General features: G+C 35.7%; 3 protein-coding genes across 6 annotated transcripts; 1 reads left to right on the top strand and 2 right to left on the bottom strand.

Moving 5' to 3' along the window:
* Nucleotides 1–290: 290 nt before the first annotated feature.
* LOC112564608 (SET and MYND domain-containing protein 5-like) lies at nt 291–6,275 on the bottom strand. The gene is made up of 12 exons (XM_025239541.1): nt 6,147–6,275; nt 4,904–5,152; nt 4,326–4,447; nt 4,065–4,134; nt 3,577–3,681; nt 3,356–3,418; nt 2,598–2,668; nt 2,170–2,276; nt 1,744–1,800; nt 1,383–1,477; nt 1,065–1,135; nt 291–542 (listed from the first exon to the last, which is right to left on the bottom strand). The coding sequence occupies exons 1-12, from the start codon at nt 6,270–6,272 to the stop codon at nt 428–430; spliced, it is 1,251 nt and encodes a 416-aa protein (XP_025095326.1). The 5' UTR covers nt 6,273–6,275; the 3' UTR covers nt 291–427.
* On the top strand, nt 5,924–10,793 carry LOC112564610 (transmembrane protein 129-like). 3 transcript variants are annotated; one of them, XM_025239548.1, is made up of 6 exons: nt 5,924–5,943; nt 6,490–6,578; nt 6,747–7,010; nt 7,664–7,871; nt 8,688–8,847; nt 9,872–10,793. In XM_025239548.1, exons 1-6 carry the CDS (start codon nt 5,936–5,938, stop codon nt 10,151–10,153), a joined length of 1,011 nt encoding a protein of 336 aa, XP_025095333.1. In that variant the 5' UTR covers nt 5,924–5,935; the 3' UTR covers nt 10,154–10,793. The 3 variants fall into 3 exon arrangements, with proteins under 3 accessions (XP_025095333.1, XP_025095332.1, XP_025095331.1); XM_025239547.1 differs by lacking the exon at nt 5,924–5,943 and adding an exon at nt 5,991–6,025; XM_025239546.1 differs by lacking the exon at nt 5,924–5,943 and having other exon boundaries at nt 6,246–6,578.
* Nucleotides 10,794–10,803: 10 nt separating this feature from the next.
* On the bottom strand, nt 10,804–23,108 carry LOC112564605 (nucleolar protein 14-like). 2 transcript variants are annotated; one of them, XM_025239531.1, is made up of 21 exons: nt 22,804–23,108; nt 22,288–22,422; nt 21,858–21,996; nt 21,570–21,688; nt 21,052–21,138; nt 20,797–20,868; nt 19,302–19,370; nt 18,944–19,029; nt 17,948–18,251; nt 17,704–17,758; nt 17,256–17,386; nt 16,884–17,105; nt 16,612–16,713; nt 16,165–16,227; nt 15,617–15,707; nt 15,258–15,330; nt 14,899–14,979; nt 14,326–14,470; nt 13,741–13,862; nt 11,427–11,582; nt 10,804–11,133 (listed from the first exon to the last, which is right to left on the bottom strand). In XM_025239531.1, exons 1-21 carry the CDS (start codon nt 22,984–22,986, stop codon nt 11,034–11,036), a joined length of 2,535 nt encoding a protein of 844 aa, XP_025095316.1. In that variant the 5' UTR covers nt 22,987–23,108; the 3' UTR covers nt 10,804–11,033. The 2 variants fall into 2 exon arrangements, with proteins under 2 accessions (XP_025095316.1, XP_025095317.1); XM_025239532.1 differs by having other exon boundaries at nt 15,258–15,327.
* Nucleotides 23,109–23,219: the final 111 nt, after the last annotated feature.

Raw genomic sequence — 23,219 nt, 5'->3', positions numbered from 1 at the left:
TTGCTGACGCTTGTTTCTTTTCTGCTGTCAGTTCATTTGTAGTCTTCAGTGTACCGCACATTAAGCTTGCCTCACAAAGTACATGTATATGCACTCTACAAATTCAGTTAATATTAACAAATGTCTAACAAACAGTAGCAATTCTTTTTTACTAGATCCAACTTGTTTAGAAACATCAAAGTTAGCTTCAACATAGCCCCTATCTCTTTTTGATATTTCTACATCTGAAATAAATCTTTTTTCCAAATTTATCTCACTAGCACTGTTCATCAATGATACAAATGCACATAAGCTTTGATCAGTTTTTATTACGAAAAGCTTTCTTTCTTTTTTTATATGCTTTAACAAATTTGGCCTCCCTTTTGTATGATACAAGTTTTCACAGACCAGAAGACATAGCTTGCAGCTTAATGATGTCATCACATCCTCAATCACCCATATCTCCTTCTTCTCCCTCACTCATCTCTTCCTCTGATGTTTCATCAATATCGCCAGCTTGCTCCAGGCACTTTGGGCATGTGCAGATAAACAGGTAGTTCTCTCTGAAAACATTCAAAGTACATCTCTGGACAATTGTTTAAAGGCAGCTTTTAAGCACATCACAAATCAAAAAAAAAAAAAATACATCAATAAATTAATTACAATCCTGAAGAACAACTTCAAGGATATGTGCAGAAGCAAAATAAAGCTTATTAAATTTTATTTTTAACAAAATTAACAGATCTGTGCTCTTTAACAATCTTTTTTCTGAATTCACAGTTTTGGCTCTTTCCCTAGCCTGAAAATTTGCCAAATTTAGTCACTTTTACAGTGAAGTAAACCTTTTTTAAAAACTATAAATATATACATGAATATTTATTTTACTCATTCACATATTCAATGTCTGCAGCCATTTATAAACCTCTCATGTCCATATACAAATCAATTCAGCCACTGCTCTACAGCTCACTCAATCACTGCCTTCCTCTAATGCATGAGTGCATTTGCATTTGTGCACTTATACGCAGATGCATGCATCTGCATACTTTATACCAAACAAGAAAATAAAAAACAAAGTGATGTACCTTAATATTTTCTGACGGCTGTGTCTACTGCGATCCACATCACACTCATCCAAATAGCTGATGAAGATTTCCTTTCGTGAAATAATATTGAAGTTTAAGTTAGAGAAACAAAATAACTCAGAAATATTCTAAATTCTTTAAATATAATTACACGTGTAAGTGTATGTGTTAAAATCTGCAGAAGACTTCAAACAAATAATGTGTGCATTGTTTCTAAGAGACAGAATTATGTAGGTAATTTGCAGAACCAAGAGCCCAGAGAGTCAAAAAAGTGTGGAAACCAATGCAATATGCACATAATGGGAATGCACAACTCACCTCCCCTTGCTCTATGTCCCTTGCACAGCTCAAAGTAAGAGTATGGTTACCATGGAGAAAGCTTATCTCTGCATTAGGAACACAGCTGTGATTACCTGCAAAGCAGCAATGATCTGATTATTTACCTGACAGAACACTGATATAGTTCATCATATGTTTTCTTTTTGCCCCTTTTTTTGTTTTGTTTATTCATGCAAGGATTACACTTAGTAGTTAATCTACTGTTACTTAAAGCTGAAATACAGTGTTTTATAGATATAAATAACTAAAATATTTTCACTCTATGATGAAAGCAGAAAGAAATCAACAAAGCAATGCATCAAAAATTTATGAAATAGAATGAATCATTTGTAATGCATACAGGCACTCTGAAGCTCATATAATCCAGAACCCTCACAGTTGAGAAAAGCTCCAGAAACTGTAACATGTATAAATATATTGTCATACAGTTTTATAAAGAACAACAAAATATCAGTGCTCACCAATAAATAGCATAATACTTCATGTATAACTTGTTCTTTCATGTTTTTGTGGGCATTTAATTTTTATTACATTTGATGCAAATTTTGCAAGGTAACTTTGTCATAAATTGAATCAACCAAAGGGCAAAATTGCTATTTTTTACATCATCTACTCCTTTAAGCATTAATGTCTAAGCAATACAAGTTGTCTTCTTCTGTTGATTTTGGTGTGCTTGTTGAGGCATTTTTGCTTGTACAAATCAGTCCTGTGTCCAGGCAAACAAAAACTGTGCAAGGTGATAAAGATCTGGACACAAAACACTCACCCTGATCAAGGTCTATATATAACTGGTCAATAAAGGCATCCAGCTGTTCTTTTTCTTCAGATGACAATACTAAGGATTCACAGTTTTTTACCCACTTTGAAATGGAACTGCAGACAGCACAACCAAATGGGGTAAGACCAAGGCACTGTTCATATGACCAAAGGTTGGCAAGCTCATAGAACTATGATCTAACTTGTAAATAGCATTACTGGAAATTTTCTATACAAATATTTAGTCAATGAAAAGAAAAAAAGGAAGAAAAGTACTCAAAATAACCTATATACAATTAACCACTAAGCTGCATTTCTCACAATAACATCAATGATATAGATGCATACCTTAATCTAAATCATTATATAGCTGCCGCTCCACTAATCAGAGCATTAATGACCATTAATGAGCATTAAAGAACACTAGTGACAAAATACCTGGATCCAATGCCTTGGCCATTGGTTCCAATTAGTGCAAACACAGATTGAAAGCCTTCTGGGGTCAGCCACTGTGTTGGAGTAAGAAAATATCTTTACTGTGGATTTGAAATTTTTTTGTATATAGATTTTAAACATCAGTGACATCCTAAGAACAAAGCCGGTGGGATATTTCACCTGTTTCTTTAGATCTAAAGCATCATGCCTAAGACACAACCTCTCATTATATCTCTTGACTTGTATCATCATCATCATCAAACACAATGTACCTATTACAAAACACATCAGGACCATGTTGTTGTCTCAAGGAACAGAAACTGAAGATTTGTGCATGTCTATATCCTCTCTCTATTTTATTGCAGATCTTTCTGCAAGCAAGTCCTGGGTCAGAAAATTTAAACATAAAGACATGGACACTGGTGTCCTGAAGTGCTGCACCAAATCTGACAATATATTTTTATTAAACTATTTAGTTAACAATTACATTTTGCTATCCTTCCGCTCTTAGTCTTTTAATACAGATACTAGTAAATGCATCAGCATTCACTATCAGCCTTATGATTTTCATGTCACTCTTGCTCAAAAACCATAAAAATAACACACAAGTCAAAATGTTGGCTCTTCCCAGGGGTGAAACCTCAAAATTCTTCCTTAATGCAAAAAAATAAAATAAAATAAAATAAAGAAATTAAAGATGGAAGCTGTCAGGAAGAAATGACACAAGAAGTCTAGAATTCTTGAGAAATTTACATGCTAACCTGCTGAATGTCCTCATGGTATAGACACTCTGCTGCCAGGCTCCGTAGCACCTCCAGCTGACCCTGCAGACAAATATAACCTTCATGGGTTAAAAGCATGCTATTCTTGCAAATGACCAAAACTATAGCAAATAAGAATAGAATTTTAGAAATAAACTATGTTTTTTGCTACCTTATATTCTTCAACAATATTAGTATGATTTGGGAGCACCGCGTCTCACCTGGAATTCTTTACCCAGGAGTTTGTGCATTATCTCTTCTTCTTCATTGACGGTGGTATGAACAAACTTGGAGAATCTATCTACCATCCTCTTTGGATCAGGACTCTAAAAAGCACCAAAAAAACCCTAATGAAGACCATTCTTCTATCTAAATTAAAAGAAAAACACATTCACATACTGCACATTATCTTAAAATCCAATTACATTTAAGAAATAATTTCATGTTAAATAAATAGTAAGAAAAATGTTTACACCATTTTTACAAGAATATAAACTAAATAATATAGCAATCCAACTGCAGTGACTAGATGACTAGATCACGTGAACCGCATGCCTCCAGGCTCCATCCCCAGAACATGTCACGTCATATGCCAGACAGCATAGAGAGGACTGAATGACTGATTGATCTAGATAGAACAAAATCTAGATATGAATTTTGAAGGTCTCTGTGATCTAACTAGCCACGACAAGAAATGTCCATGCCTTACCTGCCTTACCATGGCAGCCATTTTAACCAGCAGCATGATGCTTGATGTCTCTGGTGGATAGTGTATATTTCTGTGACATCCAAAGAAAATAATTTATATTTTACAAGTACACTCAAATTACATGATAAAATCTACAAAAAATATAAACTAGTTTTATAAACTAGCAAGTAATTCATAACTAATAACACATTTCCACATTTTGCATATACCTACTTCTTTCAAATTCAGTTTGTAAAGCTTCTCACTTGTAACAACACTGACCTCCAGGTTTCCTGAAGCTGCAACAAAGGGTGCTTGCCATCTGTACGGGAAGGTCCCATGCACAGCACTCTGTGATACCTGTTCCATGCTTCTGTACGGCATGCTTCACTGCAGTATAAAACCTGAAATGTGAATTAGAATGTACTACATTCTAACATACGCACAAGTGCAAGGAATTACAAACATTAACTGTAATACAAACTGTACTTATAGTGCAAGATACTAACAGGCTAACTGCAAGAGTAGGAAAAAAAACAATCAGAAAGATATACTTTCTCAAAGTAATGTTTCTAAATCTGAAGCATATTAATTTGTGAATATATTATTCTTTTTAAAGCAGAGATAACTCTTTTAAACTTCTTTAAGATAAGTTTGTCTTGGTTTAACTCTTTCAATAAATCCTTACCATCACTTTTACATCTGATATGATACAGTCTATTTGCTTATAATGAACACACATAATACATATATATAAATAATAAATAAGGTCTCAAAGAAAACACAAAAGAGTATAAAATAAACTGCTCACCAATTATATACATTACACTAAGCGTACACAATAAGCTGTGACTGTCTACCTGACACTGTGGACACAAAGAGAACACTGATGGATCTACTGCACAGCATTCAGGGTGTGGCAAGGTTAATGCTGGATTCTCTGTTAGTCGTTGGCTCATCTCTTCAGCTGTCTCTAACGAGCGCAGGCAAAACTCACAGGCCTTATATTTGTACAATTCATTCCAACAGAACTGTGCAGAAACAAGTGGTGTCTCTGTCAGGATCACATCTCCTTCTCTGAAGCTTGTTGTTGCAAAAAGTCCTTTTCCCTATTACAAAAGTAATAAAAGATTACCAGTTGATTCAACCATTGGAAAATCTTAGCACTGCAGGAGTCAAGTCATCCATTGCTTTGAGTCGATGGCGACACAAATGTAAAAGAACTCAAATCAAATTGATGCAGCTTCCATTATCTATATAGGAAAAAAACACATTGGCATGCATCTTTGGTAGTTGCTGCTATTTATCTTTCAAAGATTGAAAACCTACTTTACTATTTGTTTAACATGTTTATCTTTCTCTGTTGTATAGTGTGCAGGTGTAAAAGATTATTATAATGCTGATCAATATTTGACAGAAGCATGTCACTGGTGGTTGAATTAACTCTAAGAAAACTGAACTGTGTACACTGCTGAATTGATTTATACTAGGTGGAACTTGTAAATGACCAAATCAACGGTCCATTTAATAAGACTAATTCAATAATAATGACATTATTATTTCTAAAGAAATCAATGAGACTGGAGTAAAATATAAGCCATCATAAAGGCTGTAGTGTATTTATGCTCTCATTGTGTATCTGGCATTGTTTTCATGAATGAGGCTTAACTAAAGTTGCTGAAAATCTCTAGTTAATCTACAATTCTGGAAAATTTATGATTATCTTCAACACTGATTTTATTACTAACATTTACTACAGCATTAGTGATAAATTCTGCGACGAAGGCGTCATCTTCATGGCAGAGAGGGCTTGTATCAAATGATCGGGACATATCAGTCTGTAATCATGATCGTATAATTATGAAAATACGAAATAACTAAAGATACATCTCATGATGTAGTAAGTGTACTGATCGCAATGATCATTCTCGTAGTGACGTAGTCGATGAGAGCATGAGTGCATTCGTGATGTCTGTAACGGCGTAAGCACGTTAGGCTGCCCTTGATTTTATTTTTGAAATTAACCTACTTTAATATTTACTTGCGGAAAGAGCTAGTATCGTACTTTTTATCATCACCAAATATGCTCGACTTTAGACATACCTTCCTGACATCCGCTTGTCTAATTTCTACTCCAGCAGGCACTGCAGCACTCACCGCCATCTTCAGTAGCGGTTTGAAGTTTTGGTTTGCCATGTGATTATTGTTTGTTCGCCCGGAATAGTTCATATCTGAATAGAAACACTAGAGAGTTCTTCACAGTAATAACACATGTAGTAATACACGCTACACACACAAAAACTGTGTACATCACCTTCAGAATCATGAATTCTGACATCAGCATTTGCCTTTACTCTATCCTGTATGGATTTTTCACTCTTTGTTTCGTGGCGCCGCCAACCGAATTTGTCTCAGCAGGACTGACTGTTCAAAATATTTTTTCCAGTTATTTGGGAAGTGAAGAGATGAAGTTTATAGATTACCATATTCGACGAACGGCAGTAACAGCATTTGTCCACTCCCTAATCCCATTAGGTGTGTGCATTTATCCTTATCTATAAATTCTTGGTAACCATACACTGTTAAATAATTCACACATTTAATAACACTAACGATTTGACATTTACACATTTTTGTCAGTTTAACGAGAGGGAGAAATTTTGAATTGACCTTACCTTGTGGAACATGTTTGATTTGTTACAGGTTACTACATTGGTCTGGCATTGATTGCACCCGATCTGTCACTTTTCATGATCTGGGATCTTCCTAGAGCATGTTATCTGCTGTTTACCTTATGTGTCCTTCTGCCAGCTACTGTAGGCATGATGGCACTATACTGGAAACATAATAACTGGAATGATCACCCAATTGCACGTCAGCTGGAGCAGCTCAGCCATGGAGGGTCTTGGAGGGATGTAGCTTCAGCCATCAATGTAGAATTCCGTCGCATTGACAAGTTCACCTCCGGTATATCATTCAGTAAATAATTGAAGTAATGTTTTCATACCCCCAAAATTATATTATTAGATTAATTATATATGCCAAATTATAATTTGCTGCAATATTTCATCTAGGAATATTTTATGAAATCATGAATGATTTTGTCACACATTCATGCAATGGTATTCAGTCTTTTACAACACTTTATTTTGGTATAATGACAGTAATAAAAAAGTGTGATTTATAATTAAATTGCATATAATCACAGTCACAAAGCATGCTATCAGTGCTTAATGTGACTGGGATAGAGAGCATACAGTCATCGGACGAAGAGTGGAGTAGTCTGGCTGGGATGTAGGGGCATAGAAGTTTAGAAAAATATGGCATGAGACTGTACAGAAATTAAAACAGCACAGACAGCTAGCTTGTACAGAATGTATGTCTATATAAAAAGTAGAAAATTATGAAAAACTATGACCAAAGGTGTTGATAGAGGAGTGATTTGTCTCCACTCAGTTTAAAATGATTATATTGACTCTTCCTTTTCTTAAAAAAAAAAGGAAGCAGGAAAAGAAAGGACTAAATCTAGATAAATTAATAACCTATTTATATTCTTTTCATAGTTGTTGTCTTTCCGCATTAATTTAAAACCAGTCGCTTTTGGTTCCAATTGGTTTCAGGGTTACCAGGCCGAAGACTTTATGTAACTGATTCATGGATACTGAAGACAACAACATATCATGTCTATATAGCACACCAAAATGATATTCAGCTTTTATTGGACAACACAGAAGAGCATCCTCTGTCTTATGAAAATTCTACGGCAGCCCAGTTCCTCAACATTACAGTCAAACGAGCAGAACCTCATCTACAGAATTTTCAAATCAGGTCCATAATTGAATGTTTTAATGTGTCTAAAGTTCATCATTTTCAAAGGGGAAAATTCAGCTTCGTATTACTTTTTTAATGCAGTTCTTTGCTAAGGTGGGGATGTACAGTAATGTATATAAGGTGTAAGTATAATTTTCTTGAAGATTCATCTAGTGTGACAGAGATGTTATTGCTAGTCAATGGCATTCATGGATCCAGGCATTATAAGCTGTAGTGATCAGGTAATTTAAGCTTGATTGCTGTAGAAATATTTAAAGCAATGTTGTTAGGTTGGTTTGTTGGGGTATTTTTTTTTTTGGAGGGGGGTAGCAGGTTGCTATGAAGTTTGCAACACCTGTTAATAAGATTTGCAAAAATATAAATATATATCTTGAAAGATTTGAAGATAAAGTGTTCTGGCCTTTACCTTCAGAGCTTAAAAATTAGTGATAAACTGCTGTGAATGATTTAACCATAATATTTTTTTTTAAACTAGGTAGACCTGTGACTTTAGTCAGGAGAAGTGAGGTTCCAAAAGCTCATCTCCTCTCCCTTGCTGCTTCAGCTTTCTCTTACAACAGTCATGTATTCATTCCACAATGGGTCAACTGGGGGCAGAGCACATTGCTTCAAACAGTTAGTGCGCACCATCAGTTTGGATATCCTTGCTCAAGCCATCAACTTCCATAAACAAATCCTTACTTCAAACCTATGATTCATGCTTATAAGCTTTGCCTTAAATTCTTTGCCAACGAATAACTTCTCGCTTTTTATTCTGTCAAATCCCAAGTCTTGTTAATGTGTCACTTTTAGCACAGTTTTCTGTTGTTTCAGGCTAAACTCTCTTGAATACAGTGACCTTCGAAGTAAACTTCAAGCTCAGATTGAGAACACTCGTAACATCATGATCCGACAGTCTCTAAGTGACCAGTTCCTTGATGCATTCACTGCAACTGTTCAGTTCAATCCAACGTTTATGCTCCCCCCTCATGTGGTAGGAAGCAGTTATTATGCATAGCTACTTTTATCTTGATACTTCTTTTTTTAGTCTTGTACTGTTAAAGACTGAACCTCCATTGTCCAGCAAGAAAGGCTTGACCTGGAGGAGGGAGATGAAGGTACTTGTTGAGCCAGATGAAAGCAATTAGCAAAGCATGACAACTAAGTCTGTGGTTCTCAAAGTATTTCGGACCTCGGATACTTTACTAAAGTAAAAAATACAAACTTAAATTGCCCCATTTGTTTCATTACAATTCAAAACTAAATGTACTTTTGTGACAGCAGTATAGTAATAAGTTTACATAAAACTATATACTTTGCAAAGTACAGATAAAAATTAAAATTAAGGAAGTGCACTGCATTACTAAGGGTAACGGATGATGCAGTTAAATGAAACAATACTCGCGCTGTGACATAAAGACTTGGTAAGCGTTTTATGCGAACGAGGAGTTGGGCATCGATAAAATTAAATCTCGTGTGAAATCAATACTGGACTAATTAGCATATCTGGCGATTTAAACATCACTTTGCTGACATATGATGACTGTCTGTCTTGGACCACCTGACTTGTGCATACTACCCTCAACTGGTAGGTGGACCACACTTTGAGAACCACTGCACTAGGTAGCTAACACCACTTGTGTTCCTCACCTCCCTCCCCTGGGTCGAACCACTCAACTTAAGGCAAGTCTGGCCTTTAAAGATTGAAATTAACAAAGAACCAGCCCCCAACCACACACACGCACACCATTTCTTTTCAAATTATCATGAGGAAAGAATAAGTTGGAAATTGTTTTCACCTGATTCTTTGCTGTTTATAACTCTGCCTGTTTTAAAACACAACCCTCATAAATAAGCTGCATCAATGTCTATTTTGTCTTAAACTAGCATTTGCTGTCTTTGCAGGCATTTTATTCAGCCCCCTCATAAGCTGAAAGTCACATTATTGTTGCAATATCAAATGTATAATTATTTTCCAGCTCTGAAAGCTAACTCTACATATTCGCATAACTTTGCAGGAGCTGGAGACTTGTATAGGATGCATGCAGGCTCTCTCTAATGTTAAACTGCAGAAGCACTGTGATGATATGGGTGGTGGCAACGAAAACCTTGCTGCAGCAGTCAACCTTCAATGTGTCCAGTGTTTCTGCCGGCCTATGTGGTGCTTGCAGTGCATGGGTAAATGGTTTGCATCCCGGCAAGACCAGCAACGACCAGATACATGGCTTGGAGGCAAAGCACCGTGTCCTACCTGTCGAGCTGTCTTTTGCTTACTTGATGTCTGCAGAATTGAATTGTAGGGCTGAAATACCTCTTTTAAGCCCTCACCAGCAGATTCCAGAAATGCTCCACTGGCAGGAATGTTTTAAAGAAAAGCAAGTGCAATTCACTATTAAGATATATTATGGAAAAGAAACAATACTGTGCCAATAGAAAGTGTTTCAACAGTATAGGAAAGATGCTTCTTAACTTGGAATGAAGAGGAGATAGAAATATTATTTATCAGTAACAGATACAGGTAACATCCCAGTCAGGTACTTCTAACAGTCTTTACTTGAGGCAAACTCTGCACAGGTAAGGGCTGTTTGACAAGTACATATAAAAAACACAGTACATGTGTTCAAGCGGTTATGATGTACTGAAATGCTAATTTCAGGACATATTTTGCAGTGATCAGTGACTTGATCTAATGCTCTACCTGTATTCTTAAAACTTTAATATATTTTATAAATAAAAAATTGGTTACACATGTTCAGTGTTGGCTACAAAGTAGCCAAGTATTTCAGCTATTGCTGGGCTACTAATTCCTGAGGTTAAAGTCTTAAATAATGCTAATCATTATCTTGATGGTGCATAAGTAAACCTGAGTGAATGAGTGAGAAAGAAATGTCACTCTGTTGTATCTGGAAAATAAAGTGGCTGATTTTAAAAAACTTAAAAGTACTGGATGCATATTATTATATTTTATTAAATGTTTCTGCGCCAACACATTGTACATCAATTTTTCTCTCATTTTTAACAAAATGGATTCCTGTCTTTGCAGTGCTTAACATTTTTGCTCTCACACTTGTTCCTATGTACACACGCACACATGGAGCTTTTTTTATGGGGAAAGATCAGTCCACAGTTCAGAAGTCCCATAGCTGCCTATCACAATGGCTAAAGACCACTAGAGCAGTCTTAAGATTTGTTTTTCTGTCTCTTGAGTGCTTTGAAGTCACCTTCTTGCAAGGCTAGGTCAGCATATAGGCGATTCAGCTTCCTCTTCCTTTCACTATCCCTGTACCAAACAAACATAACAAACTACTAATCTCAAACAGCACCACCACAATAACCGCTCATCTGCTTAGAGTAACAAAAACTTTGGGTCAACCAACAACAGAGCATTTTCTATGGTTATGTTTGTATCACTCTAACTGCACCAATCATTATAAACACTGCACTAAATGTCTTTTCAATGCTGGACATTATAAGGTATATGGTGAACATGTTAACTCTCTTGAGGCTAGAGTTTTGCTTTTTTTTCCTGTTTTTGAAACCAATTTATGGATAGAAAAAAAAGGAAGAACTCACAGTTCTAGTGTTTCCTTTAGCTGTTGTTTGGCTAGAAATCGTGAATCCTTCCTGATTTCACGAAGTGCTCCTTTATATTCTCGTTTCAACTTGTGCTGGAGTCTCTGTTTCTCCTGGAATTCACGGTTGCCTTTTCTTTTTTTTTTCCCATCAAACCTATAGATTGATTACAAAATTAATATTTCTTCATTCAGCTGCCTTATCACCCACATAAAAATATCTGTCAATATCTAGTTCTATAACATAAAACTGAAAAGAAATTGGAGTAAGGATCTTACAAAATCTACACTGTATTTCGAAAAGAATCTTTATTCAGTGCTGAGTGGCAAAAGATCACCAAATCTAAAACCATGTAAAAGGGAATGTTGAGGAAAATTCCAGTATTTCTGTTTCGTCTGTCAGCTGCAGTTAGAAACGCAGTTAAAGAAAAGATGCTTTATAAGCAAATGTCAAATCACAACAGTCTATAAAAACAAAACTATGATGATTTCTTTCAACCAGCAAATAAAACGGGCAACCCTGTTTCAGTTATTTTGATCTTCTATCATGACAAACATTAAGGTTTTCTTGTAAATTCTCTTTTTTCAACACTTACCACTAATCTATTACAGACTAGAACTTTTCATTAACCAAACACGTTACTGCTACTGGTCAGTATGGTTAGTGGCCTTCAGGGGCTCTAATACAGTAATAATGCAAAATTTGTAAAGCACATACACTCCTAAGGAGTATGCTCTTAGCACTTAAGAACAAGAATGAAACATGGATAGCATACGAGGAACAGGAAAACAAACAAAAAAACATATGATCTATAACAAAAATAAACAACAGTACTCACAAAGAATAAAATCAAATACAGAAAACACAAAGAGGAACCAAATAACAAGAACAAGAACTGAGAGTAATATGATATTGCAAAAGGAAGGGTGTGAAAAAGGACTAGCATTATGGGAAAGGTAGAGCGTAAGGTTTACAAAGGTACATTTTCAGTGCACGTTTAAAGGATTCAATAGTGGGTAGGTGGCAGATATGCACCTACACTGCACCTAGATGAAATAAAATAATCATAATAAGGGTCTGTATAGTGCCTTTCCAAAAATTTGCTCAGAGAGCTTTACATAAATCATATATACACTAAATCGTCAACAACCCATATTTGAACATAATAGACATTATGCAATTCTACATTCACTCATACACAAGTAATTTACAGACAAGCTTTATGCACACTCATGGCCAGGAGAGGGTCACAGTGAAGTCGTCATTCAGAAGATGAAAAGATGCATCTTAAGTGGACTTAAAGGTGGTAAAAAAATCAGTTTCAGCTGATGGATAATCTGTTCCAAGTTGATGGGACTTGGAGAAAGACCTCTGTCCATATGTCTTTGTCTTAGTGGGATTCGCAGAAGCTTAGTGTCAGAAAATGAGCAAAGATATTATGTAGGTGTACAGATAGGGGCCAGTTCGGAGAGGTATCGAGGACCAGTACTGGAAAAGGCAGAGTAAATCAAAGTGGAAAGTTTGTAGGCTATATGGTCTACGACTGGCAGCCAGTGACGAGACCAAATGATATAAATCGTTTATGTTCATATTTAGATGGTCTGCAGATGATGCGAGCAGCATTATTCTGTATACTTTGAAGTCAAACTCTGATCAAGAATGACACCCAAACTGTGGACAGAGGTAGAGAAAGGAATAGCTGAGTTGCTTGTAGACAGACTGAGGGAGATAAGGATGACAGAAATTTCTTTGGACAAGTAGCAGTTCAGTTTTGTCGTCATTCAGTTGCAGTCTGTTTTGGACATTATGTCAGCTAAGCATTCCTGTGTCTGTGTCGATGGTCCAGAGAATTCAGCAAGTAAAGCTGACTGATAAAGCTGTGTATCATCAGTATAACTCTGACATGACATGGCATGACATAACATCAGAGGGGAGGTATTTGCCCCAATACAGATCCCCAAGGAACACCATATCTCAGGACAGAAGCATCCGAATAAACACCATTCACACACACAGTCTATGTTTGGTCCATGTGATAGGATGAGATGAAAAAGAATACTAGATTACCTACTGTGAATGTCCTTCCCTTAGTCTGCATGGCCAGTTGACAGAAATACCTCTGCGCATTTTTCACAGAGTTTTACATAGTGGTTGAGGGCAAAAGCACCTGGGTACAATAAAGCCCCTTGCAGCTGGGACTGCTAGCTCCCTTGACCAGGGACTGTAATTGGTTTGGTTAAAGATCAGTTGTAACCCCATAACTCCACAGGTCATCTAATAATTAGCCAAGAAATGTTGGTTAAGAAATACGTACACCTCCTCTACTCTAGGCTCAAATTGTCTCAGAGGCTGTGGCTTCTTCTTTTCCATAGTGAGTGGCAAGACTTTCATGTGGGAATCCTTTTCCAAAGTTGAAGAAAGCTTTTTAATGCTTTCCTTAAAAGGAGGAAACAATAACAACAAAATAAGTAAACACAACACCACCAAGTCCTTCAGATGTTCTACAATGCATGCTCACTTTAGGCTCTCACTTGTTCTATTTTCCTCATTAAATTATTTTGTTATCAACTGTTCACTCATAGGAAACCCTTGTGTTAAGCCTACTCATACTACTTAATGATTTCAGTTTTTCTTCACATAAATCATAAGACTTGGGGTGATATGTTCCAATTCCTGTTCGTTGGAAATTTACAATGATCTGTGTTGTTGTTTTTAGTAGTTATCTCCAGTGATCACCATTGTCCCTATTTCTGGTCCATTTTCTCTCTCTTGTAATCACCTTAATTCTGCCACTCATGTTTATTGATTTTCCAGCCTTCTAAAATGCTTCAAATACACAATGATGTCAAAGCTATTTTCTAGATGATAATACACATTTAACAGATAATAATAAAACTACCTGTAATGCAGTGGGATATTTCTTGATGGGTAATTTGTTAAGCATGATTCTGATTGGTGCAAACACCTGGACAGCAGCTGGCAATTTGTGATACAGGTGGGAGAATTCCTGTAGTAGCCGTACAGTGGTGCTGATGGCAGACACTCTTACAAAAAAAGTAGGTATTTTAAAGATAAATGACAGTGTAAAGCTGCATAATATGCAAAGCATAGGCAAGACCAAGGGAAAATTTGACAGGTGTAATTCTGCATTAAAACATCACAAATACTACTATCATAACCAGGCTAAAAAAGCTAACACTCTTCAACATGAACAAAATCACCAAGCAAAATCCACAACCTAGAAAAAACCTGTTAAAAAAAGCTCAAATTTGCTAAACTTTAGATTAAAAGGGTAAATGCCAATTATTTTTGATACTTTTGATTTGATCTGTTAAAACCATCATAGCATTCTACCAAATTATTTCATTTCCTAATCTTACATATAAGAAATTTAACAGGTAAATTCTTGAAAGACATAAAATCAAGCATATCTATGACACTATCTTGATGGCTGCTACAAAATACTTCATACCTGAAATCATCTGTGTCCAAAGTTTGTTTCTGTACACCTGCACCAAGTGTTCTTGAAATACTTAGGGCAGGAATATCACCTCTAAAATAAATTAAAATTTCATCACACACTGTATCTATCTGAGAAGATGGAAAAGCTAATTTTTTCTCATCAGAACAAGTGCAAAGTCTTTTTCCTAGCATTTGATCCACATTATAGATGCTCATTCATTTTTCCTTAAAAAGACGTTGGAGGAGGTAAAATCATTGTCATTGTGAAACAAAAACAAATGGACCATATATTAATGCATTCTTGATAGGATTTGAATGCTTGACTTAGTTAAAAAAAATAAATAAATAGGAACAAAACTGCATCCTCACTGAAAGTCCTGGTCTATCTTCAGAAGATCAACATTAGGGCCAACAGGCTTAAAAGGAGGAAATACTTTCTCTACTGAAACAAAAGAAAACAGCTGGCTTAAAACTATATTGTATACAGTTTATGACACTCTCAAGCTGGTGGGTTGATTAAAAAATTATATTACTTGACCAGAAATTTCAATCATGTCATTCTCTTTCTAACTGCAAATCTTATATAATGACAATGACAATTCTTTATTTACGAGGGGTAAAATAAGCAACTGGGCTTTTTTCCATTTAGCCCTCGCCCTTTACAGGGAAGGAAACATATAAACAAAAGTAGATTACTGTTGAAGTAATGCTAAAAATATTCATGTTACCTTTGTTTGGATCTTTCTCTGCTGCCATGAAAAGAAGTCCATGCAAGAAATTGATGGCTTCTGGAATAAACCGCGAGGACTCTGCCACATACTGTAAGTCAAGTCTTATCAGTGATTCAATGCAATGCACATTACCACAGAATAAGAGGCATCAGAAAGGTTTTACACTGTGCTTTACTGGTAAGAGGGTTTACAGAAGTTACTTCACAATGCATTAAAATATGCTTTTCCATGGAGAAAAGAATTTAGTCATGCTAAACTTTCATCATCATTCTCTTACTCCTAACAGCTAGCTGCAATGTGCATGACAGTCATTTAATAGATGTTCATTAAAAAAAGAATGAGGTCAACATCCAACAAATAATTTATACTTTTTTTGGAAAGTCATATAACTGCACCACTGGCACAAAATTCATACAAAGAAAAGCATTCTCATTATTTACAAACTAAAACTAAATGAAAATGAAGGAATAAAAAGAACAAGCAATAGCCTTATTAAACAGTCTGTTTTATTATCAGCTTTTCTGGCAAAAACAAATCTGCCTTACCTCTAGACTTAGCACGCAAAGAAAAAGTCCTGCAGCCACGTCTCCTTCATTCTGAACAGGACTCTAAGAACATAACCCCAAACAGCTGGTTAGTCCAACTGAACCAACAGTCCCACTTGTTGTTACACTTTTAACTATCAGAATCTCAAAGGCCATCCATAAGATAACTATTATTCAGTCAATGGTAATTTCATGAAGTGAGCCAAAAAAGCTTTACCAACAACACGTTTTTCAAAAGTTTTTCATAAATGTCACTGTATTATTATTAAAGTGTATAATGTTAATACTAAAATGTAATTTGCTACATATTGGTAATATCTTTCTCATTTCATTGAAGAACAAGAAAATAATTCACTAAGATTACAGATTTCTTTTTAAAATATACCATTTATCTATTCTTACTATCAAAACCTTGATGAGCAGGATAATTAGCAAAGAATATCATACTTGACCAAGCATGCTAGTAATGAAATAGAAGGCAGGTGTCACCACTGGATGCCGAAAGTCTGATGTAGGAAACAACACATGAATCAGCTTCAGCAGCAGCATCTGGAGTCAGAAAATATAAACCTTCAGTTGCCTTTTATTCTTCTACATTTAAAGCAATCAAATACAAACAGATAAGGGGAAAATCATTGTAGTTCATTGTCGGATAATCTGATTTTAAGCAAAACTCATAAGCCTAAAATTAAAAAAAGGTGCCCAAGCCTGCAACATACTGTATCCAGTCCCATGTATTTGCCTCGGCCACTTCGGCGCTGACAGATTTGCTGAAACTCTTCATGCCTATTCAGCAGCAGCTGAAGAACTGCACTTGCACCAGAATCTGGATTATGCTTCATCAGTTTGTATAATGTTGCTGTCATGCTATCAAATAGCTGAACAGGATCTTCCTGAGCCATGCTGTCCATTAGATATTGCAGGAGTTGTGAAAAGAGTTGCTAAAACATTCAAACATTCAAAATAAATGTGTGATGTACATTTGTCCTACCAATCTAACCATCCAATTTTATTTTTTAAATCAACATATAAAATTATTCTCTCCCTTTCCTCAATTCTCCATATGACAAAATTTTCTGTCTTATTCTCACCTCTAACTTCTGCTTGTTGCCTTCTGCCAGACTAGGATGATGACAGGCATACAACCGTTCTATCACTAGCAGCTGCTGATCAATTGACAAATCAGCCAATAATGATAGGAGACCTTCATAATTCTCCGGAGCTGCAATACACAAACACTAACTTATGCAGTCATTATCAAGTTGTTGTAGCTCTAAAGAGCATCACTGACTTTAAGATGACAGCAGTCTTTGAGTGTTTTAAATTTTTAAAACAATAAAGCCTAAATTATAAACAAAGTTCTAAGTGATGATATCCTTTTTATCAAGCTCACAATTATGCCTTCAATTACTTTCCTGGTCAAACAAGTATGAATACAAAGGTAAAAGTCTCATAGCAGAGCCACCTAAGATGCGGTAAACATTGTGGTTTATTATGTCTAGGGTACTGCATCATAAATGCAGCGCATTAAGGACATACCTTCAAAAGTGTAAGGTAACTCCTTTTTAGCAGCCTCTGCAACTTTTTTCTGTTCCTGAAGAAACATTTAATGTTTCATATAAGTACCTTTAATACAAATAAAAGTGAACAAAGGAACTGTAGGGCTCAACATGTAAATGTTTCCTTAGGTCTAAAAAGAAATATGAATGCACAAAGACACACAAAACAACTTCTAAAATACATATCTCAACTTTCTGCATTTATACAAAATAAGTTATATTACCTCAGACACAGGCCTTTTCTTGAGAATAGATTTTATCGCTCCCTGTTCCTTTTCTGCTTTCTTTATTAAAAAGGCCTCTAGCACTTTCTGTGCTGCTTCCTCCTCTTCATCTTCCTCATCAGAAGAAAGGTCATCATTATCATCATCATCATCATCATCATCATCATCTTCATTATCATCACTGTCATCATCTTCATCTTTATTCTCTTCTTTGTTGTCATCATCATCATTGTCACTTCCATCATTCTCTTCATTTTCTTGATACTGCACTTTTCTGGGAAGTGACAGCTTATTGCCAAAAGTGCTGTTAAAAAACATACAATATATATATATATAAAATTTTACCTATAAAATTTTTTTGATGCTCACAAAAACTGTAATGCCAAGCATAACTAGTAAGGACTTTAAATACAATTGTAAGCCCCTGTTGTCAAAGAACTACTTTGTGGGGTTTAATTGCAGTCTGGTTAAGATTATTGGCTGCTGTTTCTTTGCTGAATAATTTTTTTGCTGAAAACTTGTTTTCCACGAAGGCTTGATCATAAAAGAGTAGGAACACCTTTCTGATGAACCACAGTTTTGCCAGCAATGGCATTGTTAAACAAAGAACCCAGTCTTTGTGTAACAGAGTCAAATGACTTCAGCCTGCAGTGCTGTCAAGAAATCCCAAACACTGCATATGCCTTGTTAAAAATTGCATTATCAAATCTTTTCACTTCTTGGAGGCAGCTCAGAACCTTATTTGTTCTCTGCATGCAGATTTCAAATAAGGTGTGAATGTATAATGTATACAGATGGCATTTGTAAGTCAAATCAATGGAATGTAGTGTCTAACAGTTCAGATCAAGGATCATACAGACAACAAAAGGAAACTCTGAACGCAGTTTATAAATACTGCTTTGGCACACAGCCTAGTAAAATGCAACACAAAAGGGCATAAGAGCAAATTAACCCCCTTAATAACTTTCAAAGAAGCGTAAACTCCTGCTTCAGTACCTGTCTTCAAGGCTGTCTGCTGAAACATGAGTAGAATGCACACTGCTGATGTCTGACTCTCCCATCATGCGTCGCTTTCTGTCTGCCTGCATTATAAAAAGTTTGACAGAACATATAGAACACTGAAAAAAATCAGGAATATGAAAAGAGTCACTTATCACTAAACTATTTAAGTGTATACAATATTTATCACTGATCTCACAAAACTGTATCTTAACCACGTAGTATCTAGTTATAAAAGATTAACATATTAGTCAGTTTAAAGACAATGCTTCCTAAATGTCTTAATCATGCCCAGCCACAGGATATGTTCTGCTTCAGAAAAAGAAAACTGTTAAGCTTTATGACATTTTATTACCTCTAATCTTTGAAGACGTTCTGCTTCCTCTTTGGCCAATTCTTCTTCAGTTTTCAATCTATCAGATGGCTGAAATATATAACGTTTTGGTGAAATGTAATTTTTTTTTTTTTAAATAGAAGCATATCAAAGCCACTGAAAAGTACACATTTCACTTAAAAAAGTCAACCAGTTGATAAAATCCTGCTTTTTAATACAAAATAATACTTTATCAATGAGAATAAACAAATGTTGGAAACATATGATATGAAAAGGCATTAAAGCATCATGTATGCCAGGGGTGGGCAACTTCTCCGGTCGGCGGGCCGGATATGGGGAAATGAAGTCCTTGGCGGGCCAGATTACTGGATCAATACCTTAATCGCGTATTTATCTACATATGCAAGGAATAAATCGTGTTTAATGTAAACTCGCAAACTTTAATTTTAAAGCATAGAGACCGAAAACAGTATTTAATGATGTTAACGTAATGTACTTCAATAGCTGCTGAAGTCAATGAGACAGCTGCGGTCGATCAAAGTTGTCAACAAGTTGCTGGAACTCTGTGAACTCTGGCTGCATGTCGGACATAGAAATCCTCAGTAACGACTGCACGTGAATATCAGTTAGACTGGAACGCAGATTTGTCTTGTTAATGTTCATGGGCCACATTATCATGTACGACCAGAAACAGTCTGCGGGCCAGTCAAAATCCCGTCGCGGGCCGGATCCGGCCCGCGGGCCGTATGTTGCCCACCCCTGATGTATGCTATATCTATCTGATTCCTACTGGCAATATGCAATGCAAGTGGACATTTAGAATTGTAGTGATATTCCAACATTTACACCAATTAACCTACAGTAAAGACAAACATCACCGACAGCAGTTTTTTAAAACATTTAAGCGATAGGATTTGAAAGAAATATAGTTTTTGGTTTCTTGTACAAACTTCAAATGAAAGATGGTAACTGTATGGAACGGACAGAACTCCTGTTGTGAAAGTAGGTAACAAGGCAGAGATTAAAAAAGAAATTATTCACACAATATATATGCACACAAACAATGAAATATTTTACTAGAATATACATTAGAGTTCAAATATTACTTACTATTATGTTACCATTTTCAGTTAAAGTACAAATCCAGCAATCCTCTCAAACATGGCCTTTGACCAAAATGACTCATTGCCTACTTTTCAATATAACAAAATACCTGATAGACTTTTCATTTTTTTTCTTTTTATAAGCTCCTTAAGGGAAATAATTCACAGTAAACAATCCCTAAAAAAGGCCAACAGTTTCTTCCCTTCTATATTCATTTATTTACAAACAGCATGTGTTTTGTGACACCAACCAGTTCACATTACCACGTGCATTACACAATGAAAATGCCGTGGAAGTGAACTCTATAGAAAGATTTCAAGTCACCTCCAAATATTACATTCTATTAACACTCTTGGACTTTTTAAAATTCTTAAAATAAGCACATGGATGACGGCATATATAGCGTGTTTACCTTTCCTTTTGTCTCAAATCGTAGCATGTTTACAGCTATGTCATAGTCATCAACAATTTTTTTATCTTCTTTCTGAAAAAGAAACAAAAAGAAAATCCAGGGTAACTAAGAGAAGTGATATCACATGGTCAAAGACTTACAAGTTAAATTGTGAAACTATTCCCATAAAACTTAGTTCAACAGATTAATTTACTTCTGCATCTTACCAAAAAAAAACAAACCTCCATTTATTGACATACAAGCTTATATGCTTACCCTGGATGGGAGCACAGTAGCTTTCCATTCCTTGTCCAACTCTTCTGTTTGCCGAGCAACATTGTCCTTCTCGGTCTGCCTTTCCATCTGGGATTTAAAAAAATAATTTTACCATGTGCATTTGAACCAAACACTATGTGCTAAAGAAGACTGTTTTTCTTCCTCATCGTCATTCTCTAACTGCCACCAGCTGGACAAAAAACAAGCTGGCCCACCAGTATCTGTTATCGACCTGAAGGGATGCAGCAATGGTGAGGGCATGCCATCAGAGTCAGTCCTGTGAAATAGTTAGCAGTTCCCTTACTGGGTGTGCTGTGCAGTAACGAATGCTTATAGTAGCAAACCAAATACTATAAAAATGAATCAAACTGTCAACAGCACACATTTTGTGATAACTGCTACATTGAAAGCAAAATTGTCAAAAGACTTCAAAAATGCACGATATATGTCAAGCTCTTTACCAGACATGGTCAAGAATAAAAAGAAATGGAAGAATGTAGATTTTTTGAGCAATATACCTTTTCTTTCCTTGTTTGTAAAATTAATTCTCCCATTCTTTCCTTCCAGCTCTTCTTTTCGGATGTCTCAGATTTGTGAGTCAGAAATCCTCCAAAGTGTTCATCTGCTACCATTTTTCCTGTTCAATCAGCACAAATTAACAAGATTAATTATCATAAATGTTCTTTTTTTTTTTATATACAGTCACTTGCACTGTTAAAATATCACACCCCCACTCCCACCCCCCCCAGCAGTAAATTTTTTTCCTCTACTTAGCAATTATAAGGGAAGTCTGTATAGTTATTTACCACTAATGCGACCATCCTCCTCTAGATCACTGTCATCAATGGGATCTTCAAACTTCTCAATGTCTGCCAAAGACTGTCCATAATGAGTTAGTTCTTCCTCCTCTCCTATCTCCAACAATCCCTTTCGCTGGTTCTGGCTCTGGAACACAAAATTATTTCGAGGATTAATTGGAATTTTTTCCTGTGAGATTTTATGACTAACTTTAATCTGGAAAATTATGGTATCCACGAAATCATATAAGTGGAGTAACATCATGGGCTGAAGCTATTTCATCACATGAACTTTGTCGGTAGTGTATTAACATTTGATGAAGAGATAATCCACCAATATGTGTCTTAGATCACAGAAGACATCCATGTTATATTATACGTATAGCAGCCACTTGTTATCACAAAAGTAACATTTAACAATTATACCCAAAAAACTCACTTTCCTTTCCAGGGCAAATCTCTGAATAGCCTTTTCTTCTGCGCTTAGACTGGGATTCTTTTCACCTAAACGTTGGTCTCTGAAGACATTAGCTTTTCCAGACTGCTTCAGCTCAACCAGCAATGTTTGCATTCGCTGGAAATACACCATATGATGCACATGTATGACTAAAATGACTAAAACCTTTTTAACCTCTGGGAACGGAGCCTCCCATCATCTACACAAATTGGTCATATTATAAACAATCCCCTGAGGTGCGAAAAATCGGACAATGAATTACTGAATAGGTTCTGTGTAATGAACGTATTATAAGATTTATTATAGCGAGCCTATAACACACACAAAGACGAAGAAGAGCTGGAATCATAGTCAAAAGGCAATTCTGAACTATTGACATTATCGAAGATAATTACAATTACCCCCACAAAAAAAAAATATAATAAAAAATAATCTTTATTGCTTTGATTCTCACTCTCCATCAATAGAGGCCAGTCAGGAATAATGGAAAATACTTACACGTTTGTTTGCCTTCGAGCGTGATTGCCCAGGCTTTCCAACTTGTCCAGTGTTATGATTATTTCTACCCACGACAAAATGTTTTTGACGATTAATCTTAAACTCAAAAGGATTCAACTTCTTTTCTTTAGATGCTGAAGTCCTGTTTCTAACTTTATCCGCGTTGTTCTTTTTCTTGCCCATCGTGATTTCACTGTGAAAATATAACTCACACTGGACGATTGATCTGCTCTAAACCACGAGTTCTTTCCTCAACCAGCAACGAGGAATAAACTAAACCACGAGTTCGATGGGCGCTGCCATATTGTAATTTAGTAAACGAGATTTCATTTTAATAAAACAAAATAACTAAATTATTGTTAGTTAATCAAATTTAATGCTGTGACTTTTATTTTATATAATTTTCCTTTAAAAAA

This window comes from Pomacea canaliculata, linkage group LG5 (assembly GCF_003073045.1).
Source record: "Pomacea canaliculata isolate SZHN2017 linkage group LG5, ASM307304v1, whole genome shotgun sequence".
NCBI lineage: Eukaryota > Metazoa > Mollusca > Gastropoda > Architaenioglossa > Ampullariidae > Pomacea > Pomacea canaliculata.
The sequence above is the reverse complement of the archived record's forward strand: the minus strand, read 5'-3'. Positions and strand labels throughout refer to the sequence as shown.

Bases quoted from the DNA above. Each gene is read 5' to 3' on its own strand.
- LOC112564608 (XM_025239541.1), bottom strand. From the start codon at position 6,272: ATGAACTATTCCGGGCGAACAAACAATAATCACATGGCAAACCAAAAC. The intron at 5,153-6,146 runs GTATGTCTAAAG...CTTTTGTAATAG, and splicing joins GACAAGCGGATGTCAGGAAG to GGAAAAGGACTTTTTGCAAC. The intron at 1,801-2,169 runs GTGAGTGTTTTG...TACATGTTACAG, and splicing joins ATATATAGACCTTGATCAGG to TTTCTGGAGCTTTTCTCAAC.
- LOC112564610 (XM_025239546.1), top strand. From the start codon at position 6,368: ATGAATTCTGACATCAGCATTTGCCTTTACTCTATCCTGTATGGATTT. The intron at 6,579-6,746 runs GTGTGTGCATTT...GATTTGTTACAG, and splicing joins CCACTCCCTAATCCCATTAG to GTTACTACATTGGTCTGGCA. The intron at 8,848-9,871 runs GTAGGAAGCAGT...ATAACTTTGCAG, and splicing joins TTATGCTCCCCCCTCATGTG to GAGCTGGAGACTTGTATAGG.
- LOC112564605 (XM_025239531.1), bottom strand. From the start codon at position 22,986: ATGGGCAAGAAAAAGAACAACGCGGATAAAGTTAGAAACAGGACTTCA. The intron at 18,252-18,943 runs GTACTGAAGCAG...GTTTTTTAACAG, and splicing joins GCAGACAGCCTTGAAGACAG to CACTTTTGGCAATAAGCTGT. The intron at 11,134-11,426 runs GTGAGTTCTTCC...TGTTTGGTACAG, and splicing joins CTAAAGGAAACACTAGAACT to GGATAGTGAAAGGAAGAGGA.